The sequence below is a fragment of the Neolamprologus brichardi genome, chromosome 12, assembly GCF_056152115.1.
Source record: "Neolamprologus brichardi isolate AB-2024 chromosome 12, ASM5615211v1, whole genome shotgun sequence".
NCBI lineage: Eukaryota > Metazoa > Chordata > Actinopteri > Cichliformes > Cichlidae > Neolamprologus > Neolamprologus brichardi.
The window spans coordinates 15,093,251-15,114,453 of NC_142115.1; the positions used below are offsets into that span (position 1 = coordinate 15,093,251).

The 21,203-nt window shown below is 44.3% G+C and overlaps 1 protein-coding gene across 2 annotated transcripts in view; it reads right to left on the bottom strand.

Moving 5' to 3' along the window:
* tcf7l1b (transcription factor 7 like 1b) overlaps positions 1 to 21,203 on the bottom strand; it is a 30,693-nt gene extending 9,490 nt beyond the window's left edge. For both annotated transcript variants that reach the window (XM_006805919.3, XM_006805918.3), the window contains exons 1-4: positions 20,199 to 21,203; positions 20,000 to 20,072; positions 19,755 to 19,882; positions 2,693 to 2,776 (exon numbers count right to left, since the gene is read on the bottom strand). In XM_006805919.3, the coding sequence (XP_006805982.1) occupies positions 2,693 to 2,776; positions 19,755 to 19,882; positions 20,000 to 20,072; positions 20,199 to 20,384 (471 nt within the window). In that variant the 5' untranslated portion in view covers positions 20,385 to 21,203. The remainder of the gene's footprint in view (positions 1 to 2,692; positions 2,777 to 19,754; positions 19,883 to 19,999; positions 20,073 to 20,198) is intronic.

Genomic DNA, 21,203 nt, shown 5'->3' on the forward strand with positions numbered 1-21,203 from the left:
TTCACCAACATCTTTTCTTGTTTCACGCCAACAGAATGCTCTGGCAACACCGATTGGTCTCTGTAGGCAAAGGTAGAAATTTGAGAGCGCATTTCCCCCCCCCCCCCCCCCCAAAAAAAAAAAAAAGGTCCACATATCAACATGTGGCAACTCGCTAAAAGTTATTAATGTGCAGAAGAGCCTGACTGAGCAGGCCTCTCCACGACAGACTGCAAAAACCTTATCAGTGAACCCAGTTGTCGACATGCTTTTAAAATGCATGAATACGCATATCCCTATAAGCAGGCCCCAACAGATAATCCAAACTGTGGCGGTCCATCTTCACATAAAAAAAAAAAAAGCAACAATGTCAAATCTAACACACGCAGGGAACAGGTCCGCTTCAGGAGTCCCTGCTGGGGTCTCCTCACCGTCTCCTTGGGTCTCTCTCTCTGGCTCCTCTTGGCCCTGGGCAGTAATCCCTGGCCCCCCGTGTGTGCCCATCCGCTCCCCCTGCTCTCATTAGTGCAGTGTTGGGGCCTAGGGAGCCTGCAGGCCTGGGGAGCCAGCCTGCTGCTCCCCTCCCACTCTCCTTCTCTCTCCTCGGCTGGAGTAATGAGCACATAATCAGCCTGGCTCCCTGTCAGCAGCAGCACACCAGAGGAGTATGTGGGCACCTGGCCCAGAAGGGGGGTGTGGGGGGTGCGGGTGGGGGTGGTAAGGGCACAGCGGGGTGTTTCACTTTTTATCCTCAGTGCCCACAGTGCGCCGTACCCAGCGTTCGATCTACCCACCCCACATCAAATAACCCTGCGGTCACAGGTCACAAGACAGAGCGTAGCGACTTGCTCATCTAGATGACAAAATGAAAGCAGTTACACTTTCAGTGAACTTCCCCATCACTGACACTGATTTAGCGCAAAAAAAAGCATAATTGTTTTTTCCGCAAGTGTTTCATACGTGACATTTGACAGCGTGCCACCCGTGCATTACAGCCGTCTTAACAGTATTAGCATTAACAACGCCAACACCAGTACAGAGCTTGTACAGATGTTGAATTTAAAGGCAATTTCCAAGTTCTGCTGTGCATATACAAAAACATTTTTTTAAACATTTAAGTGCATAAGAAAAGAGAACACATGTTCCAAACTTCCAAAGAGAAATACACAAAAACAAACGATACTTTGTATTCAGACCGTTTTTGCCAGAAAACGATCCCTCGCATTCTCAGACTTCTACATTGTTTCTTTCTGTACTAGCTTTTCTGGTTTAATGACATTCAAAGACATGAAGGCCACAAGACACAATAGAGTCACATAAAAAGTAGCAACAGCTACTGAAGGACAGAACAGAAACAATCCAACCGCAGAACTAAACCTCAGTCAACGTTCTTTAATTTCCTTTAATCCAACTGCCGTCATCGCATTCATTTCTGTGAATTATTGCTCGCTACAATGGGGATTCAGACAATTTTATAGTGTTCAGTACTGGCTAAACAGCAAAACTTCACCAAGCAGCTGCTTCGAGTCTAAAAGAAAACCAAAAAGGGTCACTGATAGGTCAACATTTTTTCTAATAGAATATCTTTAATTGAGACATAAAGTCAGGACTGCAGTCCCATGAGCAAACTCTGTTTTCTTCACAATTTCCCATTAACTGCTCTCAATGAGGACTTTGTCAAATGCATCAGTGCAATTATAGGATTCAGAGGATCAACCGCAAACACAGCAAGCATGTCTAGTCAGGATTTAAGGTCAAGGGGGCTGAGTCACGGCGACTGTTTTCGACTACAGAGCAGTGACAATGGCTTCCTACTCTCTGCACTGTTTAAAAATTGGCTTCCTGAACCAGAAAACGCCCCGATACAATCATGCAGGTGAGATGCTAGATAGTCAACTTCAGGCTCCACGTTATCTTGTGTTTTCCATCTGAAAAAACACACACATCCCTCAGCGAAGCCACAAACCAAACAGGTCTGCTGAGACCCCGCATTGTCTAACCCGAGTGAGACACCATCATGATTAGCTCACACCTGTGTGGGAAAGCTGAGGAATGGCAGGGAGGATCAAACTTGAGAGATTTATGCTGCAGACTGAGTTATTGTGGTAAAGACAGACAGGCTGCTGAGCAGCTGGACTGCGGGTGTTGCAGGCTGTGGTGGGAAGCTGCACATGGATGGGTGGGAACCGGCAGATTTGCATGCACACGATAACTTCATTATCGTGAATAATCGCATTACGCTCATGGTCTGATTAAAGCATTTTATACGGCTCGCAGTAAATTGATTCCCTCAATACATTTATATGATTTGTCTGATAATTGGGTTAATGTCTTGTAGGATGCAGCCGGGAGGAAGCATCTTATTAGCGCCACAAAAATAAGGGAGGGTAAATAGTGGGACTCTGCTGGTGTGCACATTAATGGATTCGCTGAGCTGAGTTGTGCAGTGTGTGAAATTCTACTCCGTGTTTATTTCTTCCCTCATGCAAGCTGTTCTGCTGCTTGTCAAGCAAGCACTTAACTTATTCCACAATCTTTCTGACGCACGTGCTGAAGCAAACCTGCGGAAGACGTCCGACACTTGCAGCGTGCACGTGCAGCAATCGAAAGTGTTTGTCAGTGATCGGTAATGCCAAGAATTCGGAGTCGAACCCCGCTTGCACATCTTATCGTTGTCTGGCTTGAATTTTGTTCTGTTTTGAGATTTACTTACTAAATGGCCAGGTGTCGGAGAGCGAGAATCCTTTAGTCCTGCAGATCCGGGGACATCTAGAAGTGGCCATTTCATCTGCAAGTACTGCAAGTGAGAAAAGAAAAAGAAGCAGCGTTGAACCACAGCAAGTACACACTACAGGGAAAGGGGGGTTACAAAAAACAACCAAAAAACTGAAAATAAAATATATGGATTTAACAAAACGCATTCAAAAATAGAGTCTCATGTGCAAAAGTCACTCTCTAATGTGAGTGTAGGCAGACCAATCTTTTTTTCAGCACAGTGCAAAAGTGGCATAAAATGGTGTCAAACCCACAGAGATCTCCAGCAGACACCTGTACGAGACCCGCAGTGCTGCTGGAGTCTGACAATGAGTTCTGGCACAACGGAGAGTAGGAAGAGCGATGTGAACACAGCGGACTGGTGGAGGACTGTGAAATTGCCGTTTGTCAGGGAAAAACAAGAGGCCAGCTGTGGGCGCCCATCGCTGAGCGGGTGGGAAGAGACAGCTGGAAGGAAGAGGAAGAACCATCTAAAGATCAGCAAAAGACTCCTGACTACCCACCTCAATCTTTTGACCTGATCGCAGCCCCTGCTCGTGTCTTTCTTCTCCACACTTTTCTCAAATATGAAAGTAATCACACTCTTTTTTTTCTGGCATTTGCTAGACAGAAATCTGCAACTGCTCGTCAGATTATTGCTGTTCTTCTCTCCTTTTGTGAGAAATGCGCTCAAGAAGAGGTTTTACTGCTTGATGCAACAAACTGAGCATTTTTTTTTTTGTCCCACAGCAATGAAGATAGCATGAAGCCCAAGAGCTCCAACCATCTGGTTTATGAATCAGCTTAAATACCGGATACAGCAGCTTGTCATGCATGTGGATTTTCTCCGTGGTACAATTTAAAAATAATCAAGAGTTTTATTTTATAGGTAGTGTTGTTTGTTTTTCATTCGTGCCCATGTCGAGTTGACACATAAAGCCTTCGCAAGTCATTGTTTCGGTAGCGTTATAAATTCTGTCACATGTTGTTGCGCAATTTCCCCCATGCATCCACTGTTATCAGTCTGCAGTGAACTAGCATTGTTTTATAAATAAGACTCCACGTATGACTTCCAGTGCAAAAAAAGTCCGTCCACTGGAAACATCTTGCTAATAAAGAAGGTCATTAATAGTACCCGTCACTTAAATACATTTAAAAAAAAAAAATTTTAAAGCTGGAAAAAATCAGCTAAAGAATATATGCAAAGCTTTGTCCATTTTCTGAAAGTCGGTGCAGGATAAATGATGACAAAGAGGCAAACTAGAGGAGTCATGCATTCAGGTTTTGATTTTTAAAACTCCATTCATCACTCTGGGTTTGTAAGGAGGAAGGAAGCTTGGATGGCTGTGGGTTAAAAATGGAAAAGACATTATGGCAGGAGAGGGAAAAGGGAGAGGAGGGAAGAAAAAAAAACATTTTCAGGAATTAGTTTGTCGGAGCAGGCAGAGGGTATTGTTTCCTGACAGCTGGGGTCCAACAGAGCACTAAGGTAGGGGGAGGGGACCTTTTTTTTCCCCTTCGAAAAGGGGGGAAATTCTTGGAGTTGACATCAGCCCTCTTCATTTTCACTATACTGCTCAAGGCTGAATCGTAGGTTCCAACTAATGGGCCCAAGTCCATACAACTGTCAGGAGGCAGTTGCTTTTAAAGGCTGCTAGCTCCCTATTGAAACTTTACTCTGCTGTGTGCATAGTGCCTAATGAATGCTACTCTCCGGAGAGAAAATCCAAAACAATGCAGTTTTCTCTGTCTAATCTATGTCAATCATGAGTCCTTCCACAAATGAAACGAGCGCTATTGTGAGCGTTTGGTCTGGCCCGGCCGTGCCCACCCCAGCTCTCCCACCCAATCCATCCCTTATTTGACAGCTTCTGCCAGGACTGAGGAACATGCCCCCGGGCACTTTTTTCTGAGCACCTACTTTTCTTTTAATTGCCAGTGTGCCCTGTGTAGCGACTGTTCACACACTCCCCGAAACATCCAGCCAGGTAATGCCAGCCGCACACTGTCACATTAGCTCCAGCTCCACACTTTGAGCTACACACCGCTCACTCATACATGAGAGGGAGAGAGGGAGGGTGTTCGAGTCTGTGAGTTGCTTCTGGAAACAAAAGGTGAGGAATTGGGGGCCATGCTGCTTAGCAAAAACTTTCTCTGTGTTGCAGTGCAGAAGGAAAGAGAAAAAAAAAAAAACAGGTAAAGTGTCAGAAGAAAGTTTGCACTGCAGAATAGGAGCCAGCCTTTTTTTTAAGTGGCTGATTCAAATGCCGTGGCTTAAGCGGTACTAGATGTTTGTAGAAGAGTGAAACAGGAGATAACCTAATATAAATTAAACTGCAAGACGTTTGGAAATGCTTTACACGTGCCCTTATTTTATTAGAAACAAACGCAGCCATATGGTTGAGGTCTCATAGCAATGCCTGTTTCAGCATGGGAGCTGGAAGCTCTGGTAAACACACTCGGACAGAGTACTGAAAGAAGTGTGTAACTAAAGTGAAGTTTAGCTGATCCATTTTCGTAACTCTCTAATTGTCTTCCAGCCTTCCCTGCTGCCTCCAACACTCAGAATAGACATCAGTAGAATGTGCTACTTTTACAGGACCCAGATGCAACAAAGGTGGCAGTGATGCCACTGAAATTTTCCAAAAAAGCTGCACTGGAGGCGTTTGGGTTTTTGAACACAGAGAATACAACATATGCTCGGGGGCATGTGGCCTGCCAGAGCTGGGTTCTAATTGTTACATTGCTCTCACAGAGCAGAGGAAAACACAGCCAAGAGTCTTTGTCATCTCTGAAGTGTGTGCTGCCATACTCCAGGCCAACAGCGGAGCACGGAGAAGAGACAGATGTCTGGACATTTGCTGTCAAACTAAGTCAGACAGTCTGCCAAAGGGACAGAAAAAAAATCCAAACTTTTGCTAACAACTATCTGTCAACTTAAAGGTCGCACTGAGGAGTCGTGTTAAGCGTAAATCTAGGTAATGTTAATTTTGCTATATTATCTCAAACCGATTACAGGATTGGTGGCGGTGGATCAGGAAGTGGTTCAATACATGGACCCCCACCCACACCAAATGTTACTTAGTTATAAAGGGCATAAAATGAAGCGCTGTTTGAATGTGCGCGAATGGGCAAATGTGGCTTGTGGCAAAAAGCGCTTTGAGTGGTCAGCTGGAGTAGAAAAGAATTATATGAGCACAATTCCATTTACCATTTAGCATGATATGCTCAATTGGATTAACTCACTCAAATCAACAGAAAAACAGTCAGACAGGCAACAAATAAAGGAGCGAATATGCATAAAGTGGCAGCTCAGACGCAGCCTGGTGCTTGTAAAAGCAGCTTCGCCCAACTTGCGGTGAATAGGCGAGCAGCAGGAATGCCTCCATGGATCACCCCGGCAGATAATGTCAATCACCTACTGTGTGGAGAACTCCTCCCCATTGTTTTCTTTTAACCCTCCTCCCCAACAGAAAACAAATGGGCCACACAGCTTGCTGTTTGGCTGAGGTGTTAATTACCGTCCCCCCGGCCCATATGAACAGCAACTTCAGACAATAACCCTGTCAGGCTCCCGGCAGGAACAGTTCCTCCCAGGTTTTTTCTGCTGATATCACCTGCTCCACGCGGGGCTATTGACACCTAAACCTGATCTATGCATGAAACACAATTAAAGACTTTAAGGCACAAAGGAAAGTGCGATAGGTAGCACCCGCCTTTGTCTCAGAGTTTGCATTAAGCGCCATTGTTTGTCGACATTAAGGACAATTACGCAGACAATTGTTAAGCAAACCTTGGAAGTCATTGTGCTAATTAGCGTGTAATTGATGGGGAAATGACAAGCAGTTCAGCTGGTAATACCCGCAATACCGTCTGCGAATGAGGCTACTGCCTGCACTGAATGTGGACTTTTCAACTGGTCCACTATGAGGTAAGTATGCATTAGTAGCGGTGGTAGGGAGGTTGTTAATTAGAGGAAGATTAAAAAAACCTAGTTTGGTGAGAGTGTAAGTTATGATGATATTTCTATTGCAGAGTACATGGAGTATAAATACAGTTACATTAGGCACCCATAAAAAACTTTTGGGGTTGAAGCCTGTCCTCTTGGTTTATACTACATTAACCGTGAGAAGCCCGTGTTGCTGCACTGGAAATAGCATGCTGCTAATGGCTACCACATTTGAAGTGTCCATTAGCCCACAGAGGAATGAAGTTAAGTGACTATGACAGGGGCACTCCCTCGGTTTGCCAGGCTTCTATTGTGACCCGGTTGGTCGTCCTGCACTCTTATTCACAGCCAGTAGAAAAACTGGGTCAAAGGTCAGACATCCAGAGTGCTGTGGTTTCTATGGCGACGTGGCCTATTAAGGCCAGGCTCATTGGCCTCTTAACATGCTCTTGTACACAAAAGAACTATTAGTGCAAAAAAAAGGGGAGCGAGGAGAGCGATGAGGGGAGGCAGCGCCGGGGAGGTCCTGACAGCGCAGCGTCAAGCTTCTTCTGACATATCCAAGACGGTTCGTGCAGGATACGCACTGTATGTCGGACGTACGCAGCAATGACGTGCTCTTCCGAAAACAGGCAAGATACGTGGGTTTGCGCTTTTCTCAAAAGGTCTCAGCTTTAAATTACTCAATGAGCGATGCCGTCATATGACTACCTCATGTGTATTCTGCACAAGGCCTAACTCACCAGCAAACCGGGTTTATTTGAAAAGTCCTTGGAGTGAATTTATTGCTGTTTCAGTAATAAAACAGCATTAACAGAATACAAGGCCAAGACAAACCCCCATAAAAAGCTTCTTTAACATTCTGTCTCAGTGAGTGAGCTGCAACTTCAGCAGGCGTTTGCATTTCTGCAACTCAAGCAATTATTTGTTTCATGAGGCTACTCTTTCTTTTTTTTTGTCTTCCTTGAGCATGACATGGTCCTGAGTTATTACTTCCTGCATCTAGAGTGTAACCAACGTTAACTGCAATGTGTGTGTTAGAATGAAGCCGCCATTGTTCTCCTCCTTGGATTTCAGGTAATTTTAATCAGCCGTTTAAAGCTAAAGTGAGGGTACAGTCAGGAATAAGTGAGTAATTTTGTTACAGAGCACAACAGCAGGTCACATAAAAACTCACTGTGTAATTAGACGCAGGAGAAAATAATTATACATCTGGTAAGAGCAAGGCCATCTCATAAAGACAGAGAGTAGGGTGCAAAGCTATTCAAAGTTAATTATGTGAAGTCAGTTATGTGGTTTTCTGCACCTTCGGAGATCTGCTTTCGATTGTCACAAACGGCTCCCTGCTAATGTCACAATGATCCGATGTCAAGACAGGCTAGCCCTCTAATGTCCAAGATATCCTTTCTGCTCAACGACCCGCGGCATTGTTTGTCCAGTCGCGCAGGAACGCAACGTTTTTATTGTTTGGGGAGTAGCCTCGTTTCATTGAAATTCACAGCTGTAAACGTCTGTATAATTAACTCCAGAACACGACGTGGTTACCAGCAGTCGGCTGGTTGTTTACAGTAAAGCTCGACTTAGAAATCAAATCTATGTGTGTGTGTGTGTGTAGACACTACGCCAATGACACACAAGTGAGACCTGAATTTTTCATTTATGACCAAACACAAATTGACCGGAGACAGCGTGGGTTACCAATATAATGCTGCGTTTTCTTGCCAAGGCGTTTAGGAGGCAATAATAAGTTGTGCGTGCACCCCCACCCGCTCGCGCTGAACGGGGCAAATACCACAGGGTGGTAATCACTCCCAAATACACAGGGAAGACATAAAAATAACCCCTCTCTCTTCTTTTTCCAGAAATTGCAAATAAATATTTACCCCCAACCTCCGAGAGTAAACACAAGTACGTCTAAAAGTGCACCTTTTTTTTCTCACTGACAGAGCACAATTGTTTTTCTCTCTCTTTTTTTTTTAACTTCCCAAGAGTAGCTGACAGGGCTAGAGGAGAGGCAGCAAAGCGTCGTGAAGGGGGGGGAGTCAGTTTTGAAAAACTGAGGTGGGCATAAGTGGGTGTAGTGGAGAAGGCAAGCGAGAGAGAGAGAGAGAGAGAGAGAAGGAGGAAAAAAAGAGCCTAAATTAAACACATTTGTTTCTGCTCTCACATACCACAAGTCTTATGAAAACAGAGGGCTGATTGTGTTCACTCTGCAAGTCCTACCCCCCTCCCCTCTGTCTCTTCACCACCACCCAGCTCCACTCCCCCAACCCCCTGTCCTGAGCAGCAGCAGCCCCTAACACCCCCCCCCCCCCCCCCCGCCCCCCAACACACACACACACACACACACACACAGCTGCCTGCAGATGCCTCCTGTGTTTGCTCTCTTGAGTGCTAAAGCGCAAATCTCCAGGCCCCGCAGACTTCTGGGCCCTGCCTCATCTCAGTTTTTACTACCTGACATCCCTATCACCCCACTGCAAACTCCACTCCCTCCACTCTCCTCCGGCTCTCTGCTACTCACACACACACACACACGTTCAAATGCCACAGGTATGTTTCAGCCACAGTCAGTCCTCAAACACAGGGGACCCAGAGAGGGACTGAGGCCATATAATATAAGGTGGCAAAGCTGTGGAATCAGTCGCTTTGACGTGGAATCAATTCATTTCCATCTATATGTCGCTGTTTTTAAGCTCTAACAGTCATGCAAACTATATTCAAAAATCATGTGGCACAAAAGAAAGAAATTTGCTACATGTGCTACAATGTAGCTTTTGAATCGAACAGTAAAAGCAATCTCAAACCTCCACAATGTGTGACACAGCACAAAATTGCCATGACATTCCCCGGGATTAGTTATGCGTACTGTCAGCAGACTGCAGGGAGGTCTGGAAGAGTGCCAGCGGGGTTTTTTTTTTTTGTTTTTTTTAATACCTGAAACATTTGTAAAAGTCATTTCCTTACAGTCTGCAGGCTTCGTTTTCATCGTGCTGATATTGAGTGCTAAATCACGATTTAGCAATAGGCTTGTCTATAACTTCGTCCCCGTGCAGGGCTCTTCTTACATCTCTGAAACTCTGAAAAGTCTGAAACCCGTCAGACAAAACCTACACGTTCACGGTGTGAAGAAAAGCCTATAGAGTAATCACAAGGCGGGATGAGGATGGGTCATTAGGTCCTTTACCTCTTCAAGGTTCAGCAGGTCTCTTGAAAGCAAAACAATGAAGCAGGAACATAAGCAGTGCACCATCAATTGCCTGAGAATATCTGTTTATTTTAATATTGACTAAATCACTTTTTACATATTTTGGGAAAACATGTCCAGTTTGGAGCAACTAATATTAATTCATACAGGCTGTCACAACTTTGTATAGAAAAAAATCTTCATGACATTAACCAGACCACTGAGACCTCGAGGCTGGACATGCTACTTAAAACAATACAGCTGCTGCTATCTTTCACTTTCAATGCAATCTAATGAGAGGGGCAAGGTGATTATGATCAGGGGCTGCTGTAAATATCAGATTCCCTGGGACAGGGTTGAGGGGAGGCCCCCTTACAATTACATAGTATTCAGGAATGCAGAGCATGAACCACGGTAACAGGGAGCTGAAGACAAAAACGCTCACATCCCATTCTGAACGTTTAGCTCACACCACGCGACAGGAAAACAAAGGGGGTTTTTACAAACAGCCTTTAAAAAAGTAGGAAAGTTTATCTTTCATGGAGAACTGTTTCTGCGATACTGTGCCACAATGCAACAAGCTTCCACTCAATCCAAGCTGCACACTTCTGCAAACAATTAAATGTTAACCCAAGGACTGTAAGCTGCTCAGAGAGAGAGAGAGAGAGGGAGAGAATAGGAGGGGGTGACTGGAGAGAGAGAGAGAGAGAGGGAGAGAGGGAGGGGGGGGGGGGTGCTTGTGCACAATTACAGCAGGGATTTATGGCCTGAGAAACAATTTATAAATCACAGCGCCTGAGCTAATGTGCTCCAGATTGTTCTCCATGCAGCTGCAATTTTGGTCTGCGTGAAACGGCATAATAAACCTGGCTGGAGGACATGTTTGGGTGGTGGCGGTGGTGGGGCAGGGAGAAAAGTTGAGATTGTGGGTGGGGGCTGAAAGTTTTGAGGTGTTTTGAACAAAGAAACTGAGAAGGTTTTTTTAATTATTATTATTATTATTATTTGAGGCCGAGTGAGATTGTGCTGAGGTGTGATTCTTAATTGAGAAAGGCTAAGAAGGTCTTAACAGAAATGTTCAAATTATGCAAATAATCCCAGTTAAAGATTGGTGGGAGGTTTGGGGGGTAATAATGGACAAAACAGGAAAAGCAGCGAAACTTCAAAACAAGCACAGTAACTTTGTATTCTCCCCCTGCAAAAACCGTGAATGGCACTCTTTTAATTACACTTCTGACATGAGTCGAAAATCATTCGGGTAATGAAAAGGAAAGACAAATGCTGCAAACTGATCCCTTCATTGTGGCTGCTGGGCTGATGTAGAGGAGGGGATCGGATATGCCGAGGGGAAGCCTGAGCTTTCGCGGCCACTCAGCCAACTGGCCCTGAACCTTGACCTCTAACCCTTCACCCAGGGGGGCAAACAAAGCTCTGAGTGACATCTGAAACTAGACACTCTGTGGGGAGAGAGTGTCTGGACAGGACTCAAATAACCCCATTAACTCTGCAGAAAAGATTTATGGCTATTTATTCTCCCCCTGCAAATTTCGAAAGCTGAAGAGTCACACAGATCTGTCAAAAATAATCGAGCGATTAAGAGGTGCGCAGCGAGTTTTATCCCGTTTACTTGCCAATATCTCCATCTTGCACGAGGATAGGCAAAAATGCGCCATAATTAACAACTCTGAGTGGAGCTGTGATTAGCAGTGGTACACACATATGCCAACAGTTAGTCTGCAGCAAAATAAATTCTGCTTAATATGAACAGCATGAGTCCGTCTTCAGGCAGTTTTAAAGAGAGTCACTGATGCATATTCACCCGCACCTCTGATGGATTTCTGTACAATGGATTACGTAAACAACTCTGGCATTGGTTTACTGTAAACAAAAACAGAGGGAAAAGTTGATGGTAAATGTGCTGCGGTGAATGCGAGCGCTCCGTCGCCAGAATGCTGAAAGCCACTGTAGTATTTAAATCAGGCAAGGAGGGAGGAAGACTGGGCCAAGCATTCTGTAGCTCAGCTGTGAGGCTCTAAGCCGTTGCCCTAGGGTCTTTGTCCTGCCTTTCAGGGCAAGTCTGAGGTAGTCAAAGACCCTATTCATGACCGGCGCTCCCCCTGCCAACACACCCATACAGCCCCAGTCAAGTCAGCCGAGAGCTATAGAGCCTTCCCATTTCACACGAGAATCAGACCTGCCCCTAAAGCCTGCTTCAGGGATTTCCAATAGCCAGCTCCTCTAACCCATGTACAAATCAAACAAAAGGGCTCCTTGGCCTATTCCATGTCATATAGGCTTGATTAGATCTTTTTTTTTTCTAATGTAGCTACTCTACATTTGAAGCAAATAAGTCAGTCAAATATGTAGGGAATTGTTCCGATGGAGATCCTGACCCTACCCCACATCCATGATTATCATCTGATACAAGATCAACCTCATGCCAACACTCACTTCTTTAAAGAAGCACCCAAGCTGAGTATATCAAATGATAAACTCTCAACACAAAGCAACCTAATCATGCTGATTATCTGAGGGCAGGCGTTAGGGGAATCCCACTATCTGTAAAGAGTGTCTTATGTCTGCTGAGCACAAGGCCCTCAATCACATCCCTTACTCATAACTAATCAAGAACATTACCTCATAATTTTAAATTGAGCAGATAAGGTCAGGGAAGAGGGATATCCTGTGGCTGAGGGCGATGCGAACAGCTCAGGCCATCAGACGCTTCTGCTGCTCCTGCTGTTTATTCTAACAGGATCCACAAGTCTGGACCGAGATAAGGAAGCTACACATTTTCGATGACTTGTGCCTTTGCCCGGCTTTAATCTAATTTGCTGCTCCGCAGAACATTGTGACTTCTTAACAAGTACAATTGGTTTATGAGGGTAACGGGGAAAGAGAAGGGCACCCAAAGGTTAAGTTAATACCAATATCAGGACAGGCAGCCTGATCTCATGGGAAAAGTGTCAATGTGTGATATTTAACAAACAAATTCACATTAAATGCATTTCTTTATGGGGTTTCCTGGTTGTTGCTTTTTTAGATATCTAAGATCGGCGTGCCCTCATGAACATTTTGTAAACTTCACTTAAAAAACACTGTTGCAATGCATAAATTCTTTTACAAATACTGTTGCAGACAGTTTTTAATGATAAAATGCAAACCACTAAAGATTACACGGATACGTTCCAATGGCGGCTTAAACAACAGAGTGAAATAATGCTTCTGTGACATACATTTACCCCAGGCTAATATGCGTGTGTCTAAATAAATGTATTAAACATGTGACACTAGCCCTCCGTCTTTATTTATACAGTTACATATACGATCCATTACTTACGAGCTACCAGAGCTAAATTCAGTTTGCAGATGGCGCGTCAGTCTTATCGGTTACAGCGATGGCTCTATAGTCAAGCGCGTGCAAGTTTTGGTCTATTTCAATACAACAACGTGCAAGAAATCATCACGCGGCAACTTAAAATGCGTGACAAAGTGAGAGATGCATTTGCTTTATGGGTAAAGTGAAAATCTGCACGGGTTAAACCAACTCTTAAAATGTCAGTGCGGAACAGGTCACGGGTTGTGTACGGGTGCAACGTGCGGATGTGTGACATGTATCTGTCAGTGGGCTACGAGCTCCAACAGCACTCCCAAACCTGCTCCACCATTTAACTCGGTGGGAAGCGGCATTGCTGATTTATAACCTCAACCAGAAGAACAGCTGCTCTGCTTGCAGTCAACTAACCTCATTCTGGAAGGATGTCCATCCACTTCTTAATTTAGTATGACACTACAGCCTCACTGGTACAACGCATACACATGCCTTTATTGGGCCGCACAGAGCACTTCCGTGTCCTGCATATGAACCGAAGCGAGGCCTGGTGTAAATCTCAGTAGTACTGATGCTACATGCACATGATCTGATATCCTCCTGCTGTTGTTGACTGGGTTGTGACTTTAAGGTAATGGTAAGGCATTGTGGTCTACGAAGAAGAAGCTGTGCTCTGTGGGAGACAGAATCCCTCAGATAAGTGAGTGCCTCAAGGTCTGGAAGGCAGCCCACCACAGGATAACAGGCAAAGGAATAGCAGCACCCGTATCTGCCCCAGTTTATGCTTCTACCACCACATCTCATCAACAATCTCTCCTCATGCCTGCTCCCTCTCCCTCTGCTGCTGCCTGCAGTGCTTAAACTGAAAACAGCTGCTTGGAATACCAGACTGATGAAACCCTGTTTAGAGCTTTTTTTTTTTGTCTTCCTGCTGTACAATCACATTTTACTAGCGAGAAGTTTAAGGTACAATTATAGAGGGAAAACATTTCTTTATGCGACCTAAACAGTAGTGGTTATGGGTATGCATGGGCATACAAACACTTATATAAGGAAACAGTCACTCTACCCTTATCTACCAGTTAGACTGCTGTGGTAGGGATCACTATCATTATGATTTTATCTGCAGTTTTCACTGAGAAGCAGTGTACTGGAGGTGAAAAGACTAGTTAACTGATAAGACTAATTTAACCCATCCAGACATAAAAATCACAAGTTCATCTTTCTTTGTCGTATTACACAAGCGATTACACAGTTAATCCACCTTCATTCAACTGGCTGGATCATAAACATAATTATGGTTAGATGCAGGCATAATTAAGGCCCGACCGATATATCATCCAACATTTGTCTAGCACATGTAATTTAGTCATTTAAAAATGGTATCCGACAGAGTTGCTCCAACTCCAACTCTGACAAACTCTATTAAGAATAAAACTCCTTCTCCGTTTCTATGAGGACAGAGACACGCACACGATTCATGCGAGCTTTAATTTGCACTAAGAACAGCTTTTTTTTAATATGTAACAGTTTAACCAAAAAAATGAGTGACAAAGAAAGCAAGCTTTGGTTTTCCATTGCTTCTAACTAAACTATATTTGAGTCTCACAATAGATTCATGATGCAGAGATTATCCGCTAAGCATTGCAATTGTTTGAGCGCAGAGTAAGGACATGTGTAGACATGACTCTCTATTTGTTCACAGGAACGCCTATCGCCTATATTTAACTCTTCAACAAGAGTTTTGTGTTCCGAGACTAGAACAGCGGAGACATCGGCGTGCGCTCCGAAGCGCTAGACGTGTTCACCTGTTTGGCCAAATGTATCTCGACTTAAACACAAGTTCTCCCATTTTTTGTTTGGTTTTTTTTAAAGGAGAAAAAGCAGTGTACCAAACTGAGCAGCAGTTCTGGCCAAACGCAGCAAACGAGAAAAACACATAAATTGATTTAAAAAAAAAAAAAAAAAACACTCGCACACATATTCATCTTGGCACATCAAAGGGATTCATTGATGTCACTGAACATGGGGAGTCTGCGGCTGGAGAGGGGAGATGTTGGTTATCCTTTCCTCAAAGGGTGCTGAGATGCTCCTGATGGGCCCCGCGCTCGAGAAGCCAGAGAACGCTATAAACAGAATTTCTAATGTCAGGCGGGCGAGTGGGTGGGTTAGGTAGTGAACCAGCAGGCTATGGGGTAGCGGGAGGAATTGACGCCAGCTCATGCTTTCCACAGAGATTAGAGAGAGAAGGATAGAGACCAGGACTGACACCATTTCACACAGTTGTGTGTGAGGGATGGTAGGAAGAAAGCATCCGTGGGCTGAAAATCAAATGCCAGATGCATGCATTCCCCCCCCCCCCAAGATTTGCATGTGACGCTGCTGGAGATGATATAAAGTTATAACATCTACTGATTTGTTGGTTAGTTGCTGTGTAAATTGGAACATTTGCAACATATTATTAGCTGCACTGGTTTGTGTTGCACTAATTAGAACTGACCTTGATTACCCCTGTGCAATATAAAAGCTAACTGCTGAGATATGCAGCCGTGAAATATGTTCCAATTCACACATTATGTGGAAACTGAGAATGTAAACATCTCTCCCCTTCTTCTGCAACTAAATCATGATTGTTTTTCAATTCCTTTAAGTCCGAGCAGAGGGTTCATTATCAAAATGACTCCAGGCGAGAGCTCCCAGCCAGTGATGGCATTTCTGCGGGCGATCGAGATCTCCTTCTAATTGGATAGTGCCACCAAATTGATGTAGATGTGTTTGCCTTTGAAGGGAAAAAAAATCCTTTAAAAACTATAAACCTAGTCAAAAATGTTAGCTGTGTTGACACAGCGCTTGGGTATAAAAATATTTGCACGCCGACATTCAGGAATACAACACTGAGCGTTGTGAGAATGTGAGCGCCCCGTACACTGTTCCCTCTGTTGCAAAATATCTACACAGCCTCACCTGAACGCCCCCACTCCCCCAACCCTCCTGACGCTCACAGGCTCTGCACAGACAAACGTGCAGCACGCATGGTTGCATGTTTGCTCATTCACACACACACACACACACATGCAGCAAGGTGAGTGAAATGCCAAGTGAGCCACCTGATGAAAAGACATCTCCACACAAACAGGCTTTGCTTATGCAGGGAGAGGCCCTTTTATTCAGCGGGACAATGTCTGTGTTGACTTTTCTTTGTCTGCACATTTTAAGCACCAAAAGCACCAGAAAGAATTGAGGGGGGGAGTGGCGGTGGTGGTGAGAGCCAATGCGGCGTGCAATCGTAGCCGCTGACATGTCCAGACTTATACAAGCTCTCCATTCATATCTCGATCTCAAACCATTTTCTATTCAACAATCGTGCTCGGGAGTTCGAGTGTCCCACCGTGTATTTGATGAAGATATGTTTGAGCGGCTAACCTCGCTCACACTCTCTCGCCACCTCTCACACACAAGAGGCATTTCGCTCGTCGGCGAGGATGATGGTGATGTAGTGGCCGAGTTATCTAAAAGTGCTGATGAAGGCAACAAGGGGCGGTGGCGTGGAGCGGAGTGCGTGTTTCGCCAAGTTAAATCTGACAGTCTTCGATCACAATGCAAATCAGTGAATTGGCAAACATTTAGCTGCATTTGTGCTGCTAACTTTGACAAAGAGGGGGAAAAAAACAAAACAAACATTTAAAAAAAAATGCTCCGGTCCTGCGCCCCACAGCAGGCAGAGGTCTGGTGGAACATCTCTGCAAACATAAAACCTCCTCCTCAGCTCTCAGTGGATTACAGCGGAATGTCAGCTCAGAGCAGGCTTTAAATCAGTTATGCTTGGCCCTCAGGGGAACTCTGTGCTGATCCCATGTAGGCCTGTCTCTCATTGCTCATGATAGGGTTGCCACATCCCAATTTTTTTTTTTCTTTAAGTTAGGGGCTCAAAACCTTCAAGACTGCAGAGTAAAATTACTGCATGACAACTCTTGAGCAACACCTCACATCTATTATATGCACTGAATGCACATGCAGCATTACTACACAAAAGCAGCTGGTTGGGAGAGCACAAGTAAGAGTTATAAATAGTTTCATGCAAATGTGAAAATGAATGTCTTGCATACATACAAAACTAAAAAAAAAAAAAATTTACATTACGCTCAAAGGTATCAAGCTGCCTAGTCTGCACCAGGAAATGGAAACGGTGGATTTTGTTGCCTGGCACTAATGACACGATCTGTGTGAGAGACGCAACTTTAATGCGTCTCATGCAGCACAAGTACAACCGCATACTGCTGCGCGCTTATAAAACAAATGTGGCAGTTCCAGCAGCAGGGCGTTCCAAGCTGCACAACATCATAAAAGTATTTGCGGGCACCAGGATGGTTTTTATGTCAAGACGGGAGAGGTGACAAAACAAATTCATTTACCCAGTAGGAAGAAATTTAATCTCACAAGCCTATCTGCATATTCCACAGAATGATGATTCGTGATAAACTTTACTGCAGAGCTCATCATGTGTGTGTATGTGTGTATGCAGGCTACTGATAAATATTATTCTGTAAGCCTATCTGCACGAAACTTGATCCACAGGTGTAAATAAACCGGACTCTCGCAGAGGTGAAAAAAAAAGAAAAATGTTGAGCCTTTCCCCAATCACATTCACGACATTTAAGCCACGAAGCCAGTCCAAAGCCCAGTACAATATGGAGACCTTAAGACGACCGCTAAGTATGCCAGCTATTGTCTGCCTGCTTGTTTTCTGCCACAGTGATGATTGACACAGTCAGCCCACTTTGTCCTATTGACCCCATTCTTTTTTTTTTCTTCAAATATAGGGGATTATACCTCAGAATTTAAAATCCCCTGTAATTATTTGTTACTTTGCCACAAGCAATAAGCTGTATTAATTTTCAGCTCTTGTTTTCCTAGAGAAAATACCAGGAAGAGAGAGGCATTCATACCAGACACGCATGACAAAACAAAGCAAGGGACGAGATAACAGAGTTGAAGCCGTTAGGTTTGTTTCTTAATTACACCAAATACATCTACCACAGTTTCTTTTGGGGGGAATAAACGTATTCTAATGCACTTCTATTCGAGCGCGTTTATCTCTTGGGTTGTGACGTCACTCCTCGGAAAGTCTGGTGGCCAAAACCAACAACATAGACAAACTACAAGGTAGCGTGCATCACATGGAGTAGCCATTTAGTTAATGAGCCCCAATGGAGACCTCCAATGAAGCCATCAAGACTGCTCAGAATAACAATGGTCAACTAACGCCTTTCTAATTGAATGGAAGGTACAGGGAGGCAAGGGGAGTGGGCAAGGAACAGTGAAAAGGATAAAGGGGGAGGGGAGAGGGGCTGGGTCTTTTCAGTCAGATGCCTGCCAGGCCTTAACGAAAGTACTTGTTTTGTTTTTTTTCCTTTTTTGGGGGGTGGGGGGGGGGGGGTGACATGGCTTGGGGGATGGACAATCTCAAGAAAAACAGAGCTCACAAGCAGAGATTATTTCAAGGAAGTTTGTGCAGCACCAATTACATTGCATTTAACAGTCTCCCGATTCCAAATATTAAACTACCTAAAATGTGTGTCTGTTTGACCTTAAGAGTCCACAGCATTACTAACTGGCTACCCACTGCTGTGTGAAAATGTCATGTTTGATGCCAAGCACTGCAAAAAAGAAAAGTTGCAACAACAACAAAAAAGCAGCAACCAAACCAATAATCAGTATTAAACACTATAAAGTGTTTACAACTTCACAAGCTGGGAATGCCTCAATGCAACAAGTTAAATGACACACTCCAAACTCTGCATCAGCAACACTTGCTTAAGACTGTCAACCTTATCTGGACATTTAAAGTCTCTGGACAGCGTCTGTCGGGGGACACAGTGCAGTGAAATGCCTCCCGTGTGTGTCAGAGTGAGGTATTACATTGTTGTTACTGTAGGATATGACCTGACCAACAGCCTTTTCCCCCCCTTTTGCAGAGTAGCTTTTAATATGCAGGCCAACAGAAGAAGTTAGCCTGCCTATCAAAAGAAATGCCACTGAAGCTAAAAACATTAGAAAGAAACGTGGTGCAAGCAAAAGCAACGTGAGAATATCTTGCGATTCTAAAATGGCATTTTAGAAGGAACAGCAGCCTCTGCACTACAAAATACAAGTCCCTGGAATAACAGCACTTTAGATAACATCAGCTTTAGTAAGGCGAGGCCACTATTAAGTATATAATGAAGACCCAGTGTGAAGCTGCAGCACAGTTTTTGTAAGGGGCTGTCAAAGTTGCTCCTTATTTTCAAAAAGACTGAGCAACGTGTCTGAGGTTTCCATCTGAATAAGAAGTTCTCATATGCGAGCCTTTGCGAGGGGTGGGTGGCAGGGAGAATTTTATATCCCCAAAAAGAACAAAGAAGTAGTTAGTACTCCTTGAGAGGCCACTCGGAGGGAATATGGCGGTCTGAGTTGTGCACAAGGAACTTTTACGCACGGCCAAAGTTTTTTGCAGAGTAAGAGGGAACAAAGAAAAGAGAGCAAGGGGAGGGAAACACATCCGCAGAGACACTTACTGTTCTTGCACTGGGAGACAGCGAACCATTAGAAAGGTATGGATTGGTGAGGTCTGGGATCATGAGAAACGGGTAGCCAGGATAGTGTGGACTCTTAAAAAAGCCACCATCTTGCTGTCTTCTCAGTGCTGCAGGGATAAAGAAAATGGTTAAGCAAGACACAACAATTACCAGTTGCACTATGCAAAAGACCCAGAGTTCCTTTTTATTATTATCATCATTATTATTATTACTGTTATCATTACCTTCGCTGAAGTAGTCTCTTGTTTTCTCATAACTTTCTGAGTCGGGTCTGGTTTGGGGGCGCCTCTCTGCTTGCTACAACGGACATTAGACACAGACGGAGGAGGAGGGGGAAACTAGTGAAACTTTCAGCGCTATTAAATCCCATTTCTATTAATGCTGAGCCCCGCGGAGAGCACTTAAAATGTGCTCTGCACTTACCTCCGAGTCTGATGAGCTGCTGTTGTTTTCCGACTCGTTCACTAAGGAGGATTTCACATCATCCAAATCCCTTTCCGCTGACACGTTTTCGGAGATCTTTTCCTCCTGCTCCCCTTCGTCTTTAAACGATATCATTTCATCGTTGGCCCCCAAATCGTCCCCACCACCTCCGTTTAACTGTGGCATTTTCGCAGACGAGTGGAGAGTATCAAGGAGGACGAAAAACAAACGCAACAATTGACCTTTTCTTCTTTTTTTTCTTTCTTTATCTGATCAGCGTAGTCCAAGCGAACCACTGGAGCAGTAAACTACAAGAAAATGTTCATATTTTAAAACTCCTTTTTCATCCTCTGAACTTGATCCCGTGCTCCATGTCGAGCCTTGAGTTAATAATCCACAATTAAAAGTTTGCAGCGGCGACAGAAAAAAATCGATGAAAGCTTGGCGTCGATGGCCGGATGCGCCGCAAACTTGGCAAAGTTTCGTCTCCTTCGCAGGTTGTGGACAACTTACGGTCCCTGTGTGTCTCTACTTTTTGTGCCGCTGAGGAATGGGACTTTCTTTCCTCCTACAAGAGTCCGGAGACCACATAAACTACAGCACGCGCGACAGCGAGGTTATTCAAGAACGAGCAACACGTCCGATTTCATCTCCTAATATCCATGCGTAAGAGAACAACTGCTCAAGTTTTTTTAAAAAAAGAAGAAAAAAATGAGGAAAGAAAAAGGGAAAAAAACAACAACGACACGGGCTGCAGTTTTCTCCACTTCGGACTCGCTTGCTTTCCCCGAGAACCGACAATTTGTTATGTGGGCCCCCAACGTAAACAAAGTTCATAACTAGAAAAAGAGAAATAACAAAAGACGTGCAAAAGTATAAAAAAATAAAAGGTTCAGCTGGACGTGCTCGCCCTTTCCCTCCACATTGCTGCCGGGGAATGCGCTCTGAAAACTACTTGGTTGTTCAAGTGGAAGAAAAGCGCAAGCCCGTCCGTAGAGGAGGAGT